This window comes from Schistocerca nitens, chromosome 2 (genome assembly GCF_023898315.1).
Source record: "Schistocerca nitens isolate TAMUIC-IGC-003100 chromosome 2, iqSchNite1.1, whole genome shotgun sequence".
Classification (NCBI taxonomy): domain Eukaryota; kingdom Metazoa; phylum Arthropoda; class Insecta; order Orthoptera; family Acrididae; genus Schistocerca; species Schistocerca nitens.
Genome location: NC_064615.1, coordinates 573,523,184 through 573,545,952, shown reverse-complemented (window position 1 = coordinate 573,545,952; position 22,769 = coordinate 573,523,184). Strand labels below are relative to the sequence as shown.

The 22,769-nt window shown below is 38.1% G+C and overlaps 1 protein-coding gene across 2 annotated transcripts in view; it reads left to right on the top strand.

Moving 5' to 3' along the window:
* Positions 1-22,769, top strand: part of LOC126236613 (4'-phosphopantetheine phosphatase) — a 167,163-nt gene that overhangs the window by 59,047 nt on the left and 85,347 nt on the right. For both annotated transcript variants that reach the window (XM_049946050.1, XM_049946049.1), the window contains exon 8: positions 8,036-8,198. In XM_049946050.1, coding sequence (XP_049802007.1) covers positions 8,036-8,198 — 163 coding nt within the window. The remainder of the gene's footprint in view (positions 1-8,035; positions 8,199-22,769) is intronic.

The window sequence follows — 22,769 nt, the reverse complement described above, 5'->3', positions numbered from 1 at the left end:
CTGAAAGAGTTAGAAGAGGCAGCAAGTACTCTTAAAATTGTGACAAGCGTATGTAATGACCGAGCAAGCTGGCGGAGTGGTTAGCACACTGGACTCACATTCGGGAGAACAACAGTTGAAACTCGCACCCAGCCATCCTGATTTAGGTTTTCTGTGATTTCCCCTAATCAGTTCAGGCAAATGCCGGAGTGGTTTCTTTGAAATGGCATGGCCAACTTCCTTCCCCATCATTCCCTGATCCAATGGGACCAGTGACCTCATTGTTTGGCCCCCTCCCCCAAATTGACCAACCAACCAACCATATCTAAAGACATCCTTCTGACTGAGACTGCTGCAGCTCAACAGGCAACAAATTTGCTAAGAACCAAAAAACTGGTGACTATCCCTAGTTGCTAGCAACTTCACTCAGAAAGAGAGAATGTGTCAAAGAAAGTCCTCACCTATAAACAGTCTCTATTCTACAGTGAAATATGGAGAACCTTAAATTTTTCATACTAGGAATACAAAATGCATGCCCTTTGGAAAACAAACTTAAACAAACTTCAAAGATTGTGGTGCTCATATGCTAAGATGACACACTGCTTACAGGAAAGATGACATTGGTGTAAGAGAGCAAAAGGCGCCTCAACTGAAGCATTTCCATTCACCACTGTTCATGTTCTGCAGTTTTAGCATGTGGTTCTTCTTAGTGTTGATAAAGCAGAATGATCTCTCATGCATAGCTGACCATTGACCATTGGTGTATAGTGATTCATTATGTCCATTGATGTTCTAAAACACATTATTCTACAGTATTAGAGTAATCCTGAGAGCCCTACACCGTGCATGTATGTTTCGTCTTGACTATTTGTATATTATACCCCGATGTAAACATTTCAAGTTTATATATCAATGCATGGACGATTGCTCAAATAGAAAAATTAATTACAATTTTCTGAAGGTGCAACAATGGAACTGATCTACCAAACTTGCAATTTTAGGCAGTTTCATATTGAACTGTTAGGAAAAGAAAATGTTCAGCTGTAACTTCATTGTATAAATGGAATATTCAGTTCATAAAATAATTAAAATTATAAAGAAGGTCGGAAAGGCTTACTTCTTTAAGAGGCACAACACCCAGTACTTCCTATAGGAATATAGCAGACAGTAGTCTCCACCTTGCTTAGTCGTCCTAACCTATGCAAATACTTCCTAAGCCTTAAGGAATCCTCAGACCACCATTCCAACACCTCGGCCCTCCTATCTCACTGCAAATACTGCCCCAGGCAATTGCTACTACTTATTCCAGCCATGGAAAATTACAGAACATTAATGGCAGGGGAAAATATGTAATTACCTGTGTTATTTGCCAGCTGACACATTCACTGCAAAGCTTTCTACCTAGAAATGAAGAATGTTGAACTGGCCGACTGCATGAAAGGACACGGGAGAACCATGCACCATAGTTATATCCAGTATCCAGTTGCTGAACATAACACAACATAGTTTGATTACAATGTCCTTAATGTGGGCTCCCTAATTCCTGATCTGCTGAAACCAGTAGAAGCTAGTTGACATCAGTACAAAAGTGTTTGGTGTCTGGCCACTGCTAACATTGATGGTTTAAAAATGCAGTACCTGTGTATTCTAGAACTCTTCAAAGTGACTGTTGTGCTATGCCATGCTGAACCAGCAACCACATGTGTAGTGCAAGTAGTGTGTGATGGAAGCACAGCTTGTTTCTCTCACACTATCCCTCTCCTTGTGGCAGTCCATGGTCTTGGGCTTCAGTAGGTGGCGCTTGCTTCCTTTCACTGCCCATACCCCACTGAAAATTGTCAGGACATTGTGAGCAAACTATACGTGGAACATTTTGGATACTCCCACTCAGTACTAGTCACTCTGGCACCCTCCTGTCTTCTGTCTAATATATTTCAGACCTGCCCCCCTCCCCCCCTTCCCCAACCTATTGCAGTTTCTTACATGGTAGTTAAAATTTATTTACTTGTCTTCATTTCCCATATTATCTTTCTTTCTCTGTCCCCCCCCCCCTTTCCCTTTCCCCCTTTCTCCTTTTCTCTCTCTGATTGTATTATTCTTTCAGTTTTTCATTTCCCCTTTCAGTTCATCTTTACTTCTCGCTCCGCCCCTTTTATCATATCCAATCCCCTACTCTTTGTTATGCTGTTTCCTTGATCTTTGCATTTCCTCTTCATAAATTGAGCAAGGTGGCACAGTGTTTAACACACTGGACTCGCATTTGGGACGACGGCGGTTCAAAGCTGTGTCTGGCCATTCTGATTTAGGTTTTCCGTGATTTTGCTAAATTACTTCAGGTAAATTCCAGGATGGTTCCTTTGAAAGGGCACAGCCAATTTCCTTTCCCATCCTTCCCTAATCCGATGGGACAGACAATCTCGCTGTTGGGCCACTCCCCCTAAATCAACCAACCAAGCAACCTCTTCATAACAAATCCCTTCTTTTTCAACCTTCCCCAGTCAATCCCTCTCTCTCCTCTTGTAAGAAGAGACAATTAGTTCTAGAAACTAGAAGAATGATTTCCGTTTTTTGTGTTCCTGTTAATAGTATTGGGCATTGCACCTCTTAAGGTAATTAGTGGTCAGATTTTATATTTCTTTGTAATTGTAACAAGAACAAAAGTCAAGTGCATTTGGCAATATTTGAAATGAAATACTGTCCTGGAAATTTTTTATTTTTTTTTTTTTTTTCCTCTCTCTCTCTCTCTCTCTCTCTCAAAGAAGAAGGAATCATCAATGCTATGCACCGAAAGGTTTATATTGAGAATAAACTCAGGAATTTTTATTATTCTGTTATTTCAAGTGACAGCTTTAATTTTCATTTCTAATTATATCTTCAGTGTGGCTGTAGTTTCTTTGGTTATCTGAGCAACCACCCACATATTGATATGTTGGTAAACTGAAGAGCAAGCGAATTAGTCCCCACTCTGCCTACCCAGCTACATCAGAAGGCGCTTCTACAGGCTGTTTCACAACGTAGTACCGGCCCTGCCACAGGGCACGCCTTAAATCTGTGGCGATGCCGTGACCAGATATGTCGCGGTAGCGTTTATTTTTAGATAAATGCGTTAAGCTCATAAGGAATACAAAAGACGATAGCTTCTTCTGAAACACAACATTACAGAGTAAAAAATATTAACATAAAAACAGAAGTCTGGATTCTAACTGCAAACATAGGATCGAATGCCTGTTCATGTGGAAGTGTGTTCCTCTACTGCTATCCCATAAAGTGCAATCAATCTGTAAGATTTAAGGCTTGCTCTTACTTTGTGTTTCTAGTAAAAGGTAGTTTTCTTTGAAGGGCTGCGTTGAACGTAACAATTCTTGCAACATGAAGAGTGTTTAAAAAGTAAAGATAACTCCATAATTTCGCGTGTTGTATTAGTCTGATTCGCACTACTTTTTTGTCACTGTCTTCGAAAACATATCTGAAAAGTATCTGCATAATGTTATGCATATTGGGTATTTGGTCTATTGTCAGCTCTCAAAAAGGTTACATATGTTTCGGTTATATCAATGATTATGTGTTTTGTATGCAAATTGATTAAAGAATCTTTGTTACTCATTGTTACAAGAATGGAATAAAGTGTATCAAATTTTTAGAAATGTTGCTTTTGGTGACTGCTATGGGTATACAAGTGGCATAAAAATTTCAAAGCTGGCCTTAAAGCATGGTGGTTTTACAAACATGGATGAGATTAAAAATATATAGTTAAGAGAGCTATCAACTATCTTGAAGAGAGAGTTCAGAAAGTGTTTCGGGAATTGGAAAAAGCACTGGCATAAATGTATAGTATGTAGATTAACAAATAAGTTCTCACCAAAAAATAAAAATTAATATGTGAATGCACCTCGTACGTCAAGCTTTTTACATAGAAGTCATATTAGTGTACATGTTTCGAAGGAAATTTCACCAGTGTTTAGCATACTTATTGCATATATGTTTTAAGCAATATGTCTTAGAATCAGGTGAATAGTAACTGAGATATAGTGACAGAACACATTCAAAGGTAGCTGTTCCAATAGCATCAAAGATTTTATGTGATTGAATTACATTCCATTAGCAAAAATGTCTTCAATAATCCCATCCTTAACCCAGTACTCTCATTCAATTTTCTCTACATAGAGGCAGTATGCACTCCAGTCATCCTGAGTTATTGTTTCAAAACCTGTAACAATTGAGACAAGTGTTTAGTTTGGGAAAAAAATGGAAACTAAGAAAATTGCTAGATCTTCTTTCACCAACTGCAGTAACTTCGTCATGCAAATATCTCCAAAAATATTTCTTTCTTTAGTTTTGCCCACGCCAGTTCAGTAAGATTTAAGTCAAAGTTGTATGGTGGAAGTCACAGTGTGCCCATGAGCTTCAGGTATTTTATTAATTTTAAATACTTTGTCTTACGTCTTATGTTGTTTAATTAAATCAAATAATTTTGTTTTTATCATTGACAAATCAGCTTCAACCTTATTTTTTAATAACCAGGCAATCATTTCTCTTTTATTCTAGGACCTAGTTGGAGCTTTGCTACGCTCCTTCGTGTGATATGAAGCATTATGCATAACAATAACACAATTTGGTGGTAGATTCGGAATTACTTTAGTCGATATCCAATTTCAAAAATTTTTGTGGTTCATTTGCCCATGGTAGTCCTCTGTGGCACATCCCACTTTATAAATTAACTGCACTTCTTTTAATCTAATGCTGACAGCAATAATCCTACTGCTTTCACTAACATTGTCCATAATGGCATCATCACCAGGACCCTGCCAAAATTTTTTATAAGTAATGATGTTATCCACCCAAGCCTCAGCAATATAAAAGAATTTTCTGCCTACCTCCCTTAATTTCCTCACTTGGATCAGGTACTTACATCACCAGTCAATTATATCCGTTCTCTCTGTAGAACCTTTCGTTGACTTTCAGATCTTTTCCAGATAAATCTCATTTCACACAGTGCCTTGTGTAAAACATCTTTCTGCCAAAGGAAAATGGATTTTTTGTTTTATGGCAGTAGGTAATTTCCATAATGTCAGCACTATTTTTTTATTTATGTAAAATTCCTCCATCATTTGTCGAATGAGCAATTTTGTGAAACTGTTTATAATGAAAAGCTTCCTTGCCAAAATTATTACTTTTCCTTCGTGACGATTCCGGTAAACCATGTGGTTTATTTTCACGTTCCTTCCCTATGTGTAATATTGTGGTGAGGCTGACATTTGCATAAATTGCAGCCCTTTGATTGGAACTGGTAATATTAACCAACAGTCCTTTTTGTGTCACCTCTTTAACGCACACACTGTAATAACATTAGAGATGATTGAATGCTCGTTACTCCGCAAATACCTTCTCTTCTTCGTATTCTGCCAATTTTCTTAAAATGTATGGAAATTATCCATCACTTCCAGATACCAAAGTCTGTCAGCACAGTATATAAAGTTAACAAACTGTCTATTGGCTTCTGTCTCGGGTTCTTTGGCCGACGTTCATCTAATGATTTTACTGACAGTGGCTGGTATTGTCAAATCTTCACCCTCCATTGCCGGTGGTGAACTGGAGCCAAGCTCGCAGCCGCAAACTATATGTACCTGGCGCGCCAACGTCAGAGGGCTTCTCCTCGGTCATTTCCGGTGCGGTTCTCCTCTTGCTACCTGCGACGGTAGTTTGCTGCAGTATGGAAAGCCAGGATCCATTTACCTTAAGGCTTTCCTCTACCTTGTTGAAACTGTTCGCGTGTTTTTGTATTTCTACAGCTTCTCTGAACAAGTGCGTGTGATAGTGCTTCTCTACAGCCAGAACTTCTGTGTTGGCGAATTTTATTACGTGGTCGGTCTCACTCAGTGCGTGCTCTGCCACGGCCAATTTTGCCACCTGCCCCAACCTGCAATGTCGCTTATGTTTTTGATCCTGGTGTTTGATCTTCCAGTCATTCTGACATAAACTTTTCCGTATATGCATGGTATACGATTTATTCCTGACATTGCAAGTGGGTCCCTTTTCTCCTTTGCCGATCTAAGGCACTCTTTGATCTTGTCGGTTTGAAAATCGTCTTTATGCCGTGTTTGTGCAATATACAGCTGATTCTGTCCATCACTCAGGGAATGTATGGCAGAAAGGCCTTACCCAACATTTCTTTTTCTGATTCCTTACTTCGCCGAGTGTTTGGCTCCGATAAACTTCTAATATAACTTGTGGAGTACACATTGCTCCTCAGAACACTTTCCAGGTGTTGCATTTCACGTCTGAGGTGCTGCAGCTCACATATTCGTCCTGCTCGCATTACGCGCATATTAATCATGCCTCTTTTCTGGCTCGGATGGTGGTTTGATAGTTTGGGCAGGTATTGGTCTGTGTGTGTCGGTTTTCGATACACGCTGTGTCCCAGGTTTTCAGCATCCCTTGTGATCAGCACATCTAGAAATGGCAGTTTTTTTTTGTTCCTTTTCTACTTCCATGGTAAATTTTATGTTGGCATGGAGGCTGTTCAAGTGTCTTAGGAAGTCACCGAGGTGTTGTTCACCATGGCTCCACACAACAAAAGTATCATTGACGTACCTGTACCACACCTTAGGTTTGCAAGTCGCCAAGTCCAGTGCCTGTGCTTTGAATTCCTAAGTAAGGAATCAGAAAAAATAATGTCAGGTGCAGCCTTTCTGTCATACATTCCCTGAGTGATGGACAGAATCGGCCTTATATTGCACAAACACGGCGTAAAGACAATTTTCAAACTGACAAGGAAGATCAAAGAGTGCCTTAGATCGGCAAAGGAGAAAAGGGACCCACTTGCAATGTCAGGAATAAATCGTATACCATGCATATGCGGAAAAGTTTATGTCGGAATGACTGGAAGATCAAAAACATAAGCGACATTGCAGGTTGGGGCAGGTGGCGAAATCGGCCGTGGCAGAGCACGCACTGAGTGAGACTGACCACGTAATAAAATTCGCCAACACAGAAGTTCTGGCTGTAGAGAAGCACTATCACACGCGCTTGTTCAGAGATGCTGTAGAAATACAAAAACATGCGAACAGTTTCAACAAGAAAGAGGAAAGCCTTAAGGTAAATTGATCCTGGCTTTCCATACTGCAGTGAACGACCGTCGCAGGTAGCAAGAGGAGAACTGCATCGGAAATGACCAAGGAGAAGCCCTCGGATGTTGGCGCGCCAGGTACATATAGTCTGCGGCTCCAAGCTCGGCTCCAGTTCACCACCGGCAATGGAGGGTGAAGCTGTAACAATGCCAGCCACTCGTGCTGGCGAAACGTCAGTAAAATCATTAGCTGAACATCGGCCGAAGAACTCGAGACATAAGCCAGTAGGCAGTTTGTCAACAAGTGGCCACGAAAGCCTTAACAATTTTGTATATAAAGTTAACTGAGTGACGCTGGCAACTAAGATCCCACAAATAGAAATGAGGTATATCACTGCAAGCCGATCTACACCGCTAGACAGGTAAAGGGCAACTGATTTTGGGTGTTCCTGTAGGCCAGTTGCAGGGTTCTTCCTGGGAAGTCCACTTCCCCCAACAAAAGCACTGCTCGCTCTTGAGTTTACAGACAGACTATACATGTTCTTGTTTGGTACTAAATTATATATCAGAAACAAGTGTTTGAAATCTACTACAGTATTACAGAGTTAATACAGGCATTTAATTCTTGTACACCCTCTGTTTCACAATGAGAATATGTGTGAATGAAGCATACATCACTGCTCTATTTTTGATAACTTTAAATTGAAAATGTTTGCATTTGTCCATTGAAGTTGAGCTCATGGATGCCCCTTCCATACTAACATCATCGTTTTGTGTATTTGTGTTGTGAGTTTTCATTTGTGTTTTGCAGTGTGTAACTATTAGGCTGCTCACCAATAAATCAGAAACTAGCTAGTGTTCAGTATGTGCATACAATAGTAGTAATCTTGCTAATTGGAAAAGTTTTCTGGACAAGGTGCATGATTTATAAGTTATTAAGTGCTTCACTCTGCATATCACTTTGAAAACTTTATTTTAATTTTATTACAGGTGTATTTTGGAGGGTATTTTCTCCGAAACCATCCATTGAGTATGCATACAGTATCATATTCAATTAATTATTGGAGTAAGGGAAAAGTTCAGGCACTCTTTCTTCGCCATGAAGGTTACCTTGGAGCCATTGGTGCATTTCTCAAGGGAGCAGAAGAATATGGTAAATTGTTCAGACAAAAGAAACACTTACTAACAAAAATCCATGTATATTGTAATTATTATCTAATAAAATATATTCAGCATTTATAATACTTTGGTTATATTAATGTTCTTGGGAACGGTATGAAAACTAATTTTTTGTGCAATGTTCCTTACCAAAGTTGATCTAATGGCTGTACAAATTCTTCTTCCATATGGAAATGGTGAACACAAATTTATTGGATAAAGTTATCATAATTATTCCAGTTTCGGAAACTGACATACAGTTGGGAGAGCGGTGTGCTCACCGCATGCCTCTCCATATCCGCATCCAGTGACTTCTGTGGGCTGAGGATGACAGAGCGGCCAGTCGGTACTGCTGGGCCTTCATGGCCTGTTCGGGAGGAGTTTAGTTTAGTTTTATTATAATTGTTAAACTTGGTATTTTAAGGACATGGAATCCATTAACATTCATTCCGTAGTCCGAATACATTTGACATTTTCATCTTCTGTACCCACAGAGAGGCTGAACTTTCTTGAAACTCTAATTTCATTTCCATAGACAAAATCCATGTGGTCCTTCTAGAAACCTTGCTTGTCACAGTTCTATCTGATGATGTGATGCCCACCTGCGTACTTTGTAATATGTCAAACTGAAACAGTAGTACACACACTGTGACTATCACCATTCATACCCTGTGCAACACACATTCATATACTACTGTGACAACAGTGTATTAGAGGCAAATGAAAGCAAATGGTTCTCAACCAAAAAATCAAATGTAGTGTGAAAATAACTGACCGTGAAAATGAGAAGTTATGTTTTCAAAAAGTTTTTGTCTGCGACATAATCTCCTTTAACATTAATATACTTCAACCAGTGGTGTTCCAGTGACATGATTCTGTCTCACTAGCATTTCTTTGTAAGTGCTGAAAAATACTCATCTACAACTGAAATCCTTCTTGATTGAATGAAAAATGACTATCAGCAAGGAAGGCTCTGGCTTTTGAGAACAAATGGAAGTCTCTGAGAGCCAAATCTGGGGAACAAGGTAAATGTTCCAATACTTTATAGCACAGACACTTCAGTTTTCCCTCTGCCAAGGCACTCTTGTTGAAAGGTGACTTTTTTCCCTGTCAGAAAACCTGCTGTATTTAACTTTCTTGCTGATGACATTGTTTTCACCATCTTTGGAGATGAAGAACCAACTTATGTGCAGTGTTTCAATTGTTATTTTGATTCGTGTGTGTAATGTTGAAAATATGATTCATCAGTTATCATCTGCTGACAAATAATCTCACTTTTCTTTATTTGAAAATGTGCCGAACACTATTCAGAAATTGTCAATCAAATTTATTTTTGATCTACTGTGGACAAGTGCAGCACCCATCTTGTACAAAGCTTTCTCAGATCTTCATGCAAAATTTAGCCAACATGTTCTTTTGAAATCACTACAGTCAGGGCACTTTCACATGCTGATCTTCAAAGACAATATTACCTACTTTTTCAATGATTTCTGGTGTGCTAGCACTTTTGGGACATTCCGTACCTGGATAATCTTGAAGACTTTCACAGCACACTTAAATTTGACAGCCCATTTCTTCATAGTGCAAAATTAAGGAGAAGGATCACCAAACACATTTACGAACCACAAACAAATTTTGATTGGTGTCAAACCTTCTTTTACAAAAATTTTATGGCTGTATGATACTCATTTTTCTCCATTTCTAAGAATTCAAACACCACACTTCTTTTAGCCAGCTGCCTACAGCCAATTTGCAATTTAACACAAAGCCTGTTGAAAATTGTCACAAGACTTCCATGCACATGACAGGTTGATTGATGGTTAATGCTGAGAACTTCTTGCACCACTGTCATGTATTGACAATCTCAGTACGTATTACATTATTGATCTGATTTGCAAACAGATTTCTTTCTGTCTTGTATCAGCCATCAAAAACAAGTGCTACTCTCACATATAACAAGGAGGAGTATGACTGACCTCACATTATTTACAAAATTTTGATCAGACTCTTTAATCTTCCTCACTCCACTTTCTCACCACACCTACCACTGTTGTGTTCATGTCTTACCATTGGAAAAGGGAAAGCTCTCTTTGAAACTGTTCAAATCATATGCAAGGTACCATGCAAGCACAGTTCATTTGTTAATCCTAACGTATATTAATATTTAGTAAAAATAAATTAAAACATAATGGTCATGCAGATAATCCAAAATACTTTGGGGGGAAATCTGTAATTCTACCTGTTGTGTAAAATTCCGGTTAAAGTATCAGATATTCATCTCCTTTCTCATTTTATCAGTTCTACACTTTTCCCAAATATTGTAATCCACAATAATAGTCGATGTAGTAGTAGTAATAATAATAATAATAATAATAATAATAATAACCCACTATCCAACATGCTAAATAATACAAATTATGGATACAATATTACTGGAACATACCCACACAAAATCACACATTTGCTATACATGGATGATCTAAAACTACTGGCAGCAACAAATCAACAACTCAACCAATTACTAAAGATAACAGAAGTATTCAGCAATGATATAAGTATGGCTTTTGGAACAGACAAATGTAAGAAAAATAGCATAGTCAAGGGAAAACACACTAAACAAGAAGATTACATATTGGATAACCACAGCGACTGCATAGAAGCGATGGAAAAAACAGATGCCTATAAATATCTAGGATACAGACAAAAAATAGGAATAGATAATACAAATATTAAAGAAGAACTAAAAGAAAAATATAGACAAAGACTAACAAAAATACTGAAAACAGAATTGACAGCAAGAAACAAGACAAAAGCTATAAATACTTATGCCATACCAATATTGACCTACTCATTTGGAGTAGTGAAATGGAGTAACACAGACCTAGAAGCACTCAATACACTTACACGCTCACAATGCCACAAATATAGAATACATCACATACATTCAGCAACAGAAAGATTCACATTAAGCAGAAAGGAAGGAGGAAGGGGATTTATCGATATAAAAAACCTACATTATGGACAGGTAGACAATTTAAGAAAATTCTTTATAGAACGAGCAGAAACTAGCAAAATACACAAAGCAATCACTCATATAAATACATCGGCTACACCACTACAATTTCATAACCACCTCTACAACCCTTTAGACCACATAACATCAACAGATACGAAGAAAGTAAATTGGAAAAAGAAAACACTTCATGGCAAGCACCCGTATCATCTAACACAGCCACACATCGATCAAGACGCATCCAACACATGGCTAAGAAACGGCAATATATACAGTGAGACAGAAGGATTCATGATTGCAATACAGGATCAAACAATAAACACCAGGTATTACAGCAAGCATATTATTAAAGATCCTAATACCACAACAGATAAATGCAGACTTTGTAAACAACAAATAGAAACAGTAGATCACATCACAAGCGGATGTACAATACTAGCAAATACAGAATACCCCAGAAGACATGACAATGTCGCAAAAATAATACATCAACAGCTTGCCTTACAACATAAACTTATAAAACAACACGTTCCTACATACAAGTATGCACCACAAAATGTACTGGAGAATGATGAATACAAATTATACTGGAACAGAACCATTATAACAGATAAAACAACGCCACATAACAAACCTGACATCATACTCACCAATAAAAAGAAGAAATTAACACAATTAATCGAAATATCCATACCCAATACAACAAATATACAAAAGAAAACAGGAGAAAAAATTGAAAAATACATCCAACTGGCTGAGGAAGTCAAAGACATGTGGCATCAGGATAAAGTTGACATCATACCAATTATACTATCAACTACAGGAGTCATACCACACAATATCCACCAATACATCAATGCAATACAGCTACATCCAAACATATATATACAATTACAGAAATCCGTAATTATTGATACATGTTCAATTACCCGAAAGTTCCTAAATGCAATATAACATGTACCGTACAGCAAAAAGGAAGTGACGCTTGATAAAGGTCCGCGTCACTCCATTCTTAACCAGACTTCTAAAAAGTCTGAGAAAGTAATCAAATAATAATAATAATAATAAACCCCGTGGAGGCCCGGGAAAAGAATAGGCCTCCGGTATGTTCTGCCAGTCGTAAAAGGTGACGAAAAGAACAAACCACTAATAGGGCTAACCCCCCTTTTAGTGTGATTAGTTGGTTCAGGACAGAACTAAAGAAGCCTTGGACAAGCGCTGTCATGGTCGGGGGACGAGGTTTGAACCCTATGCCCGCCCACAATGGTAACGACACTGCTAACCAACTGGAAAATGATTTAAATCCAAATAGAGGTGTTTTGCAGGATATGCTTCCTGCAACCACCCTAGAAGGAAAACAAAGGCAGAGGAAGAGATGGTCAGATGAAGTTAATCGACACCTCATGTTCTGTTATTACCAAGCAACAAACCTAGGAACCAACACAACTGGATACAGATCACAAGTATACACAACATTTATTATCAGATACCCAGAATTAAAATTTTTAACAGAACGACAACTAGCTGATCAGATCCGTGTAGTAATAAAAAATAACAGGATACCCCAGTCAGAATTAGAAAACATCAAACAACAAGTACAACAAATACTGGAACAAAATAATGTGCAATCAGAAGAAGAAGAAAATACAGTAATGGACTCAAACATCCCAGAGCAAACAAACAAAGAACAACACGCATCAATTAAACAATAAGAGGAAAACGAAATCTTAAGACAGCCACCAGAACAAGCACAAATAGAACTCGAAGTAACACACATGTTAGATATAGAAGAAAAATTTCAGCTGACATATATAGAATACAAAGACACAAATACAGACATTAGACCATTCTTGCATAGACCGCCAAATAATCTACAAGTCAAAACAACAATAAAAACTATCAATCATACACAACAAAATAAATGAAAATACAACTATGTAAGAGTTACAACTACTGGTTTATATAGGAGCACTCACTACACTAAATATACACACTAGGCAGAGATCAGAACCAACCAACACACAGAAGAAACCCACAAAACCAGCATGGCAACACAGGCTACAGATCAGTATAGAAAAACTGAGAAAAGACATCAGACAGCTAACACAATTTATAAGAAATGAAATGTCAGAATAAAAACGAAAAAGGTTAGGTAAAATCTCACAACAAGAAGCGATAGAGCAATTAGATGAAAAGAAGCAGAAATTATAAGCATTGGCCAAATGACTTAGAAGATACAAAAAAAGTGAAAATAGAAGGAAACAAAACCAAACATTCAACACAAACCAAAAGAAATTTTACCAGACAATAGATAACACACACATTAAAATAGACAATCCACCAAACATAACAGACATGGAACACTTCTGGAGCAACATATGGTCAAACCCGGTACAACATAACAGGCATGCACGGTGGATACAAGCAGAAACAGACACATACAAGATGATACCACAAATGCCTGAAGTGATAATTTTGCAACATGAAGTCATCCAAGCAATTAATTCTACTCACAATTGGAAAGCCCCTGGAAAAAGATAAAATGGCAAATTTCTGGCTAAAGTAGTTCACCTCAACACATTCACATCTAACTAAATTATTTAACAATATGAATATAATAGAGGGAAACATTCCACGTGGGAAAAATATATCTAAAAACAAAGATGATGTGACTTACCAAACGAAAGCGCTGGCAGGTCGATAGACACACAAACAAACACATACATTCACACAAAATTCAAGCTTTTGCAACCAACGGTTGCTTCGTCGGGAAAGAGGGAAGGAGAGAGAAAAATGAAAGGATGTGGGTTTGTTTTTAGATATATTTTTCCCACGTTGAATGTTTCCCTCTATTATATCAAAATCTGTAATTATTGATACATGTTCAATTACCCGAAAGTTCCTAAATGCAATATAACATATACCGTACAGTTAAAAGGAAGTCACGCTTGATCAAGGTCCGCGTCACTTTCCATTTTTAACCAGACACAACGTCTGAGACAGGAAATAGAAATAATTATAATAGGTTACTATATGGACATTTGAAACTGTGCAATTTCAAATGTAATTGGAATAATACTGTAATTGCCTTTTTGGTAATAACAAATTGTTTTATCAGTTATGATATTCAATAACACCATAAAAGTGGAGAACTCACTCTTACTCTCTTCATTATCTGGTTGTTATCTGATCCTCCTTAGGCATCATTTGACTAAACCCCATTATATTTGCAGTATTTACCTGCTTATAAGATAAGGTCTTTTCCCAAATTTGCCATTTGAAAAATACTGGTTCATCTTATATTTGCAGATTAAATTATTGCTGCTAAGGTAAAAATTTTTACAGTGTATTATAGATTAATATAGGGATCATCTTACATTTATAAATGAAGCTTTGGCTATTGAGCTTTCATACAAATTTATTTGGAAGAGTTCCAAAGGGTAGAGCTTAGCAAACAGTACTTTCATTCGAATAGGCTCAAGATTTCCCGATACGCAGAAGTGCTCGATACAGTATTGATCTTGTTTGGCCAATCATGTGACATTTGTCTCGCAAGGCTTGTGCAAAGGATGGATATGTGAGAAACTATGAACTAGGCACTACAACAGTCTATTGCTCTGCTACAAAAAATTGACTATTTTGTGAGACACAGGAGAAAATAGCATTAAATTCTATCAACTCACAAACTTTTGTTGTGTCTGAAGAGATTTGCAATAGAAGTTCTCATACATGTCTGGATGCCATATACATATTATGAGAAGAAATTCTCATAATATTGTTACATGCCATCCTGGATTTTCCATTGTTTGATACCATATACATACATTTATGCTGCCTCTTAACTAACAGTAACATTCAAAGGTGAAAATCTTGTCCCTCAAACACCATTACAGGATTCTGAACTCAAGTCAGTATTTTATTTGCTTAGGATAAACTAATGATTTACGAAGTGCATTGCAAATGAAAATTCAGTAGCTGTTCACGTGTTAGAATACTGGGGGGGAAAATGTTACCATCTTTTAATTAGCTTTAGTACATTCCAGAATTAATGTCAAACAAATGGAACAAATCATATTAAAATGACTGCAGTTGCTATCACAAGAATAAATTATAGCAGAAAGACCTGTTGTGGAGCTAGTACCAAGTGGGCACTAGATCGCACGACAAATGAAAGTTCGAGAATTGGACTGAATCATTATTTAGATCTCCTATTTATGTATTAGTTGCTGTTATTACAAATGACATGCACCCTAGAAGATACAGCTGTCCATATTTCGCTGTTGCTCAAGCACAGCACTATGGAAGGCTTGTAGAGGGAAGAGTGGCATGAAATAGCTGAGAACTACAATGAGTCCGGGGGGGGGGGGGGGGGGGGGGGGGGGTGCGCAGAGTGGCAAGTGGGCAGCAGATTCCATCTTGCTGCCAACTGCTGGAATCTATACTGTGTGCTTCTGCTTTTTATTAACATCTTAACATGTTTAAATTGTAATTTTCATGAATCCATTTGCTCTCGGAACCAAATTGACTTTAAATTTGAACAAATAATTCACAATAGCATACATTTCTGCGGGAGATGCTAAAAGTCTAAAGTGGGGCCAATGGCATACTTAGGTATTTCGTGCAGCAGTGTTGTCATGCTCCCCGTGAGGTATGATGCAAACAACTGGGGGTGTTTCAGCTGCTGGTTCTACACAGCCAATGAGAGAGCAGTGGGCAGATGACATGTTTTTGTAGCAAAATAAATTAACATTTTCACGTCAGTATAGGTGCGAAATCAGCCTTGTGTTTAAAAATATCACAACATATTTAGGAAAGAAAACAGCCAAATATTTGTTGTTACAAAGATGTAAGTTGCACAGCTGTTCTGTTAAGATGACGACGATTATGATTAGAAATAGTGGTGCCACCGAAGATGGCTAAAAAAATTAGGCAGTGAAGATTAATGTAAACAATCTGTTTTTGTTTATTTTTCCTTGTGTTATCAAAATGTAAATAACTAATCAATATTCTAAGCTATTAGAGGTGTACTGGTAACTTTTTAGCCAGATACCTTACGTAAATAAGAGTTCATAATTTTGATTAGTCAGAGTATACTACGGTATATTGATAATTTTCACTTATGGACCGTCTGACAGCAACTGAATAAAACACAATTTTAGTGCCATTGTGTTTTATTCAGTTGCTGTCAGACGGTCCATAAGTGAAAATTATCAATATACCGTAGTATTACGCGCAACTGAGGAGGACAGGACCACAAAACGTTGAAGATGTCAATACAGCTAGTCAGAGTATGTTAAACAATAATTTTTTCCCAAGAAGCCTGTTAAGAAAAGGGGGTCATCTTATACTAAGGTAATTACAGTAATATAAAATTATCACTTTTATTTCTGGACAACGGATTATTGCCTACTATTTGATATCAGAAAGATTATAGTATTTCACTGCCTGTAAGAGATGTTACAGTTGTTCTTTTTAAAAAAATCCAAAGCATTTCATTTCACTGCATTAAAGTGAGAAAATACAATCAGCTTACTAGTTATTTGATAGACTTAGTGGTTCTTTTTAGTGCATGTTATGTGATGTCTTAACAGGTCCAATTTATTAGTGTATTTTCTTCATTATTCTGTGTACAAGTATCATAAATACGATTATCCCTGTTTGTACACAACACATAAACAGCAATGGCATATTTAAAATTCACACTCATGTGGAAAGAGCAACTAGAACTCTCTACAGAAATTAGTGACCACCCCAGACATAAGACTTGATCTTTGCATGAAAATTTGTATCAACAGGACTCCTATAATATGTAAAAGATCCAATAGGTGTTTTTACATACAACAGGACCAATAACAGCAAGACCACACACATCAAAAAAAGTTTTGCATCACCTCATTTCCAAGAGTTCTGGAACCTGTACAGAAAATTGGAATAGAGATAAACATAAACATCATTTCTCCCTTTTTTTTGCTCATGAAAACCACACATTGCTTGTTGTACCACCATACAGCAAGAGGTGTTTGGCCAGGTAGCTGTACACACCAGCACCTATAATACCCAGTAGCATGTCCTCTTGCATTGATGCTTGCCTTTATTCGTTATGGCATACTATACACAAGGTCATAAAAGCACTGTTATTCAAGATAGTCCCACTCCTCAATGGCGATTTGGCGTAGATCCCTCAGAGTGGTTGATGGGTCATGTCGTCGATAAACAGCCCTTTTCGATCTATCCCAGGCATGTTCAATTGGGTTCATGTCTGGAGAACATGCTGGCCACTCAAGTTGAGCTATGTCATTATCCTGAAGGAAGCCATTCACAAAATGTGCACGATGGGGACATGAATTGTCATCCATGAACACGACTGCCTCGCCAATATGCTGCCGATATGGTTGCACTATCAGTCGGAGGATGGCATTCACGTTTCGTACAGCTGTTATGGCGCCTTCCATGACAACCAGCGGTGTACGTTGGCCCCACATAATGCCACCCCAAAATAGCAGGGAACCTCCACCTTGCCGCACTTGCTGGACAGTGAGTTTAAGGCATTCAGTCTGACCAGGCTGCCTCCAAACACGTCTCCAACAATTGTCTGGTTGAAGGCATATGCAACACTCATTGGTGAAGAGAATGTGATGCCAATCCTGAGGAGACCATTCAGCATGTTGTTGGGCCCATCTGTACCGCCCTGCATCGTGTCATGGTTGCAAAGATGGACCTCGCCATGGACGTTGGGAGTAAAGTTGCACACCATGCAGCCTATTGCGCACAGTTTGAGTTGTAACACGACGTCCTATGGCTGCATGAACATCATTATTCAACATGATGGCATTGCTGTCAGGGTTCCTCCGAGCCATATCCCTAGGTAGCGGTCATCCACTGTAGTAGTAGCCCTTGGGTGGCCTGAGCGAGGCATGTCATTGACAGTTCCTGTCTCTCTGTATCTCCTCCATGTCTGAACAACATCGCTTTGGCTCACTGTGAGACGCCTGGACACTTACCTTGTTGCGAGCCCTTCCTGGCACAAAGTAACAATGCGGACACAATTGAACTACAGTATTTACCATCTAGGCATGGTCAAACTATAGACAACATGAGCCATGTACCGTCTTCCTGGTGGAATGACTGGAACTGATTGGCTGTCGGACCGCTCCGTCTAATAGACGCTGCTCATGCATAGTTGTTTACATCTTTGGGCAGGTTTAATGACATCTCTGAACAGTCAAAGGGACCGTGTCTGTGGTACAATATCCACAGTTGACGTCTATCTGCAGGAGTTCTGGGAACTTCGGTGATGCAAAACTTTTTTTTTATGCGTGTATATAAACAATGTGACACCCCAGCTCTTGTCATCCAGTTGAATAGCTTGGTAATGGGTTTCAGTTTACAAATGGTGTATTGAAAGCAGTGAACTATTTCCAACTGATTTTCCTATGATACATGATGCCTGACATTTAGTTTGTGGAGAGTACATTACAAAAAAACACTTTGCATTACCACAATAATTCATCCACAAACAACCTTCAAAACCAACACATTTATATTCTGTTACTGTCTTTAGAAATGTACAAATATATTTTGAGCCCTTCAAGCTAATAAATTGATTTTTATAAGATGAAATATTAATGTCAAAATAATTTTGTAGATGTTGCAATAAAGTTTGTGAATTGAAAATTATGGATTATGTATTATTTCTTTAATTGACATAGTTTGTTGCGCTACTTTGGATACAATATAAATATTATATATTGTTTCAATGAAGTCTGTATGATAATTCATGCAGATACAGCTGTTAATTAGTTACATTGTTCGTAGATCATGTGAATGATTCTTTTATCAAAATGATGCAGTATGAGTCAGTTTACAGGATATGTATGCCTGATTAGTGTTAGTATTAATGCACATATTATTTTTTTAGTCCTACCCGTGTAGCTACAGTTAAAAACTAACCCCTCCCCCCCCCCCCCCCCCCCAAAGTCTGTGTGCTAGGTATTGAAACAGGATACAACTCATAATTGTGTTGTATATTAGGCATTTGTGTTTGGTTTATTGGCCATAACCGAGGTTGCTAATGCACTTGTGTGTGGTGGCACTTGACTAGAGAGAGCTTGTTTGGATCCAGGTGGTTGAAAGAAATTTCCACCATTTGTATTTGCATGGCAAGTGGAGGGAAGGTGGTGGCGTAAAGTTTCTATCATCAGAATTTTCTGCCTATGTCTTGAATTAAATCCCAAACCTCTCAGCATTTTTTATGTGATGTGACACTATTAACAGTGATTTATCTGTCTTGTGGAGGTATTAATCTTGGCAGCCCATTTGGTGCTATTTTATATTAGTAGTCTGTGCCAGCATCATGTTTCATCCACTCCCTCCATACTACCACACAAACATGATGTTACAGTATACACATGTCCTTTACAGTTACTGTTACTCAACAGAGAAACTTACAACACAACTCTTACATTCCACGAGTAAAAGAACAATTTTGTGCAAAGGAAGAAAACTCTTTCTGACTTGGCAGTTCAACCTACCCCTCAAGAGTCCCACAACCAACTACATAAAACAATCTCAGCACTTATATGTCTTAGCATACCTTTCATGGAATGTTCATTTATATGAGATTTGGAAACACTTCCAGTGAACTATAGAGGATTCTTGTTGCCAGCATACATTTAGTCAATGCTATTGGGGCTCTTAAAAATTTCTTACCAGAGAGAGATGAAACTTTACTATTGACATTTTTTTGCCCTGTGGAGAACTTGGGATTTATTTCTTTATTTATTTCCATTTCATTGGCTTTTGGTATATATACCATGCAGTTACAGTACATCTTACTACTAAGAGACATGAAAATCTCATAATAATGATAATGTGAAAAATAATACAAAAAAGCAGAATTTACAAAATGTCACTAAATTTAGGATTTTTCCCTATTCTTGTTTTTAAGGTATAAATATGAAGACCACCAAATACACATATGTCACTTTAGTTTTCTTCTTCTTTCTTGGCTCTACAGCTCGTGATGAGCCTTGTCCTCTTCTACAATTTCCTTCCATTTCTCTCAGTCCTTTGCCATTACTCTCCAGTTTCTATAGCCCACCTTCCTAAGATCTTCGATTACTCCATCTTCCTGTCTGGCTCTTGGTCGATCACGTCTTCTCTGCCCGCCTGGCTTTCCTTGTAATATTCTTTTTGGTACTTCTGTATCATTCATGCGAGCCACATGTCCCACCCACCTCAGTCTGGATGATTTCACTATCCTTCTGATGGGTTGGTCTTTGTATATGATATACAAGTCATGGTTGTATCTCCTCCTCCATCTTCCTCTTTCACAGATTGGGCCAATAATTCATCTAAGTACCTTTCTTTCAAAACCATCCAGTGTTTCAACATCTTTAGTTGTTAATGTGCAGGCTTCAGAGGCATATGTAAGCACTGGTCATATAAGTGATTTAGAGATAGTTAATTTAGTGGTATGAGTCAGGAGCCTTGAGGATAGAAGTCTTGTTAGGGCAAAATAGGCTCTGTTGGCTAGTATTAGTCTCTGCTTAATTTCATAGGAGGTATCATTTAGATGCGTAACTCTCGAGCCCAGGTACTTGAAATGTTCAACTCTCTCAAACTTATAGTTACCCATTGTTATTGCATTTGGCATATTTTCTCTATGTGCTTTTCCAGCTGCCATATATTTTGTTTTTTGTTCATTAATAATTAACCCCATGTTCCTACTAGCCTGTTCGAGAGCTGTAAATGTGCTTCCATTGCTTTTTGGGTTCTTGCTATTATATCTATGTCATCCATGTAGGCCAGTATCTGCACTGATTTATAGAAGATCGCTCCCCTATTCAGAAGGTTTGTTTTTCTCATCACCTTTTCCAGGGTGGCGTTAAAGAGAAGACATGCCAACACATCCTTTTGTCACACTCTGTTTTTAATACTCGATGTATTGGACATCATTTCTATTCTTATAGTACCTTGTGTTTCGCTCATTGATGTTCTCACCAGCCTTACAAACTTTCTCGAGATTCCCAGTTCATCTAGAGCTTGGCATAACTGCTCTCTATATGTGCTGTCATAAGCTGCTTTGAAATCTATAAAGAGGTGGTGTGTGCCAACCCTTTAGTTTTAGGAACACGTAAATGATCATTTTGACTGCTCAGATTGTTTCAGCCGCAGCACAAGATACGTTATGTCACACAAACATGCTGCAGTAGTAGTACGAGACCTTATGGAATCATGTCCGTTGACTTCAACAACTTGGTACCAAATTACCACTTTCCCACGTAACCTAGATCTTGGACTATACTACAGATCAGGCCCACCACAAATTTCATTCACAAAATAATAAAATAATATTGAATAAACATTATCAGTGTTTTGTTGTACCACCAGAAACATGTTTGTGTGGCATGTGCAGTGTTACATGGCTTTATGCTTAATTACAGATTTACTATTTTATCAGCTGATTTGTTGTCACCACGTAATGCCCGCTGTTTACGTCCTTCTTAGTTGCTGAGCAATGTACCACTTTTCGTTCTGATGCCGCAACTCTTCCTTTTCTATATCTTTACTACTTATTATCTATATAAATGATGAACTATTGGTTTTGCCGTTTAACAACTTTTTAATAACTGTGGAAGTATTACAGGCATCGGGTCCCTCCTAATATGTCACCCGCCTATACGTTTTACATGAACCTTTCAAGACTCGATGGATCTGTTTACAAAGAGAAAGCAGAATATCTCTTACTTGGTCGTTGTCCAACAACGACCTAGGAAGCTCGACACCCTCGCGGCCCAGGCTCTTCCATGGCTCGCGGTAGTTTGCAGCATTCATTTTATTCCTTGCCCACTTGCCGCTACGTCGAACTTTCGTGGTGATCGTTGGGCAACATCTTCCACGTTATCTGCAACATAAATAAACTTTCTTCCCACAGTATTATAAGAACTGTTCTTACAATTATTCGTATAAGTCTTGATCGATTTAATGAGGGGTGGGACAGGCCTAAGCCTTGTGACACCACACTTGACATATCCTGTGCTGTGATTGGCTGAAGCAAACTGAGAAGGGGCCATCTTGGTTTACATGGTTGTGAAGTGCTGTGTTTGGTGGTGTTCATGTTTATACTTGTATACTAAAAAAATAAGCATTTTAATTGATGCATCAGATGAAAGCTCTTTCCAAAAGACATTGTTTGTAATACAGTTCATTCTGCTAAACTGTGACATCAGTGGTTGTGTGTTATGTCTATTCTGAGTTAAAACAGCTTGAAGATGGTTTCATTATTGTGGAAAAAGGAATTTTTGGTTATGAAACTACCAAGCTTTTGAAAAGTACGAAGAGATTAATACTTGAGACATAAATAAAGAAAGCACTGTAACCCACTGGATTGCACTATCATACTAGGCTGACAACTCTTATGCCCACAGATCCATGGCATTTGTGTTACAATCCTTGGATGATGATGATGATGATGATGATGATGATGATGATGATGATGATTAACTGTATTAGTGCTGAGTCGACAGAGAGTCTGTTACTATACCTGGAAGG